This window comes from Galeopterus variegatus, unplaced genomic scaffold (assembly GCF_000696425.1).
Source record: "Galeopterus variegatus unplaced genomic scaffold, G_variegatus-3.0.2 Scaffold4643, whole genome shotgun sequence".
Taxonomy (NCBI): Eukaryota; Metazoa; Chordata; class Mammalia; order Dermoptera; family Cynocephalidae; genus Galeopterus; species Galeopterus variegatus.
In genome coordinates this window covers 127592-129336 of record NW_007730754.1, presented here as the reverse complement: position 1 = coordinate 129336, position 1745 = coordinate 127592, and the positions used below count along the sequence as shown (strand labels likewise).

At 40.2% G+C, this 1745-nt stretch overlaps 1 protein-coding gene across 2 annotated transcripts in view; it reads right to left on the bottom strand.

Moving 5' to 3' along the window:
* The window catches only part of PI4KA (phosphatidylinositol 4-kinase, catalytic, alpha), a 131235-nt gene that overhangs the window by 43318 nt on the left and 86172 nt on the right, over positions 1-1745 (bottom strand). For both annotated transcript variants that reach the window (XM_008588039.1, XM_008588038.1), the window contains one exon: positions 907-989. In XM_008588039.1, coding sequence (XP_008586261.1) covers positions 907-989 — 83 coding nt within the window. The remainder of the gene's footprint in view (positions 1-906; positions 990-1745) is intronic.

Genomic DNA, 1745 nt, shown 5'->3' with positions numbered 1-1745 from the left:
ACAATTGGCAGAGCCACCAAGGCATGGAGACCCTCATGATGATGGCCGTGCCCGCAGCCAGCTCTCTCTGGAGGTCTCGGCTAATAGAGCATCTTTAACCGGCTACTCTGTGGGATCCCGCTGACCATCACCCACTGGATGCTCTTGCTACCTGGTCACTGTCTGAGATCAGGTGTGACCAGTCCCTCTACTGCTGGTGCTTGCCCTTTTCCTGGACTGTGTGGCTTTTTCCTGGTGTTTCCTCTTTCCTGATTACACAAAGAGAAAAAACTACATGGCTCCACTTCACGAATACTTAATGGAAAAACAAACGTTATATATACATATACATACACATCCCAGTGTATTCATCCTTCTTTTGTAATTACAACCATCTTCTTGTTCATTTTATATTAAACTTTACTCTTTTTGGAGTGTCATGAACTCAAACCTCTCACAATCAAAACTTGTTTCAATTAAGCAATATAATAAAAATATTGTATTTATATTCAAATCATGATAATTTGTCCATTGGGAATCCTTTTAAATTGGTTCCTTGGTCCTCTCAGCCTGCTCCTGATGTTTAAAAAGCATGACTGCTCTCTGACAACAGTAAGATGCTCCAGGTCCATCAATGACTATCCGAAGAGCCCTGGTTCCTTTTGGCAGAGGATAGTATTAGGGACCAGGGTCACACTTGAGCACAGGCAGTGGGCCAGAGTGACATGCCTTCTGTTTTAGGGCCCTTGCAAAAGTGGCAGAGGCAGAAAGACGTATATTTTAAGGTTGTATATTTTATACTGATCTTTCCAGTGTAGTATGTAACTTCATAAATTTTCTCTATGTAGACAGAAAATAGGAAGTAGTATTCCTTTTTATCCTTTCAAAGCTCAATTCATCATGAGAGTATCATCATAATAGGCTTACCAGATTTGTCTTTCTGAATAGCTTTATCTTCAAAGTAGCAGAACATTACCTGGAAGCGATCAGGATCTGCTGAACGCAGTACCCTAACAAGGAAAACAGCTTTGAATAAATTTTGAAAAATCCAGGCCCTCCCTATCACAGATTTGACACTACCCAGAATTGGTGAGGCTGTGAGGAATTAACACTCTCTGCCATTTACAGGGGCATATGATGACCTGGGCTTTCTGTAAGGTGATGTGTACCTTCTATCACAACATTCCCATATTTTCAACCCAGCAACCCCACACTAGCAATATATCTTAAGGGTTATGTGCACAAGGATTCTCATAACAGCACTGACTGCATTCCCCAAAATGGAAACAATCTCAATGTCCATCACTAGGAGACTGGTCAGATAAGCCAAAGTACACCACTTGATGACTCATCACAAAGACACCAAAACAAGAGGCAGCTCCATAAGTGCTGATAAAGAACATCGTAGACATATTATTAAGAGAAAAAAGCAAGATGTGCGGGAAACACGTACAGCAAAATCCTGCTGACAGTTTCCTAAAGGCCTTTCTGTGCATGTGCACATGTAGGATATATATGCTTGCCTATGCACAGACGATTACTAGAGGGAAAAATAAGAGACTGTCAACAGTGAGCATCTTTCGATAGTAGTAATGAAGAATTTGGGGCTAGGAAAGTGAGACCTGAATTTTTTCACCTTTAGAATCTTTTGTACTATTTCAATGTTTTTTCTTCTTGTTTTTGTTTTATGTATCATGAACATTTTTACTTTTTTTTTTTTTTTTTTGTCTTTTTGTCTTTTTCCGTGTCCGGCAACGGATCGCAAC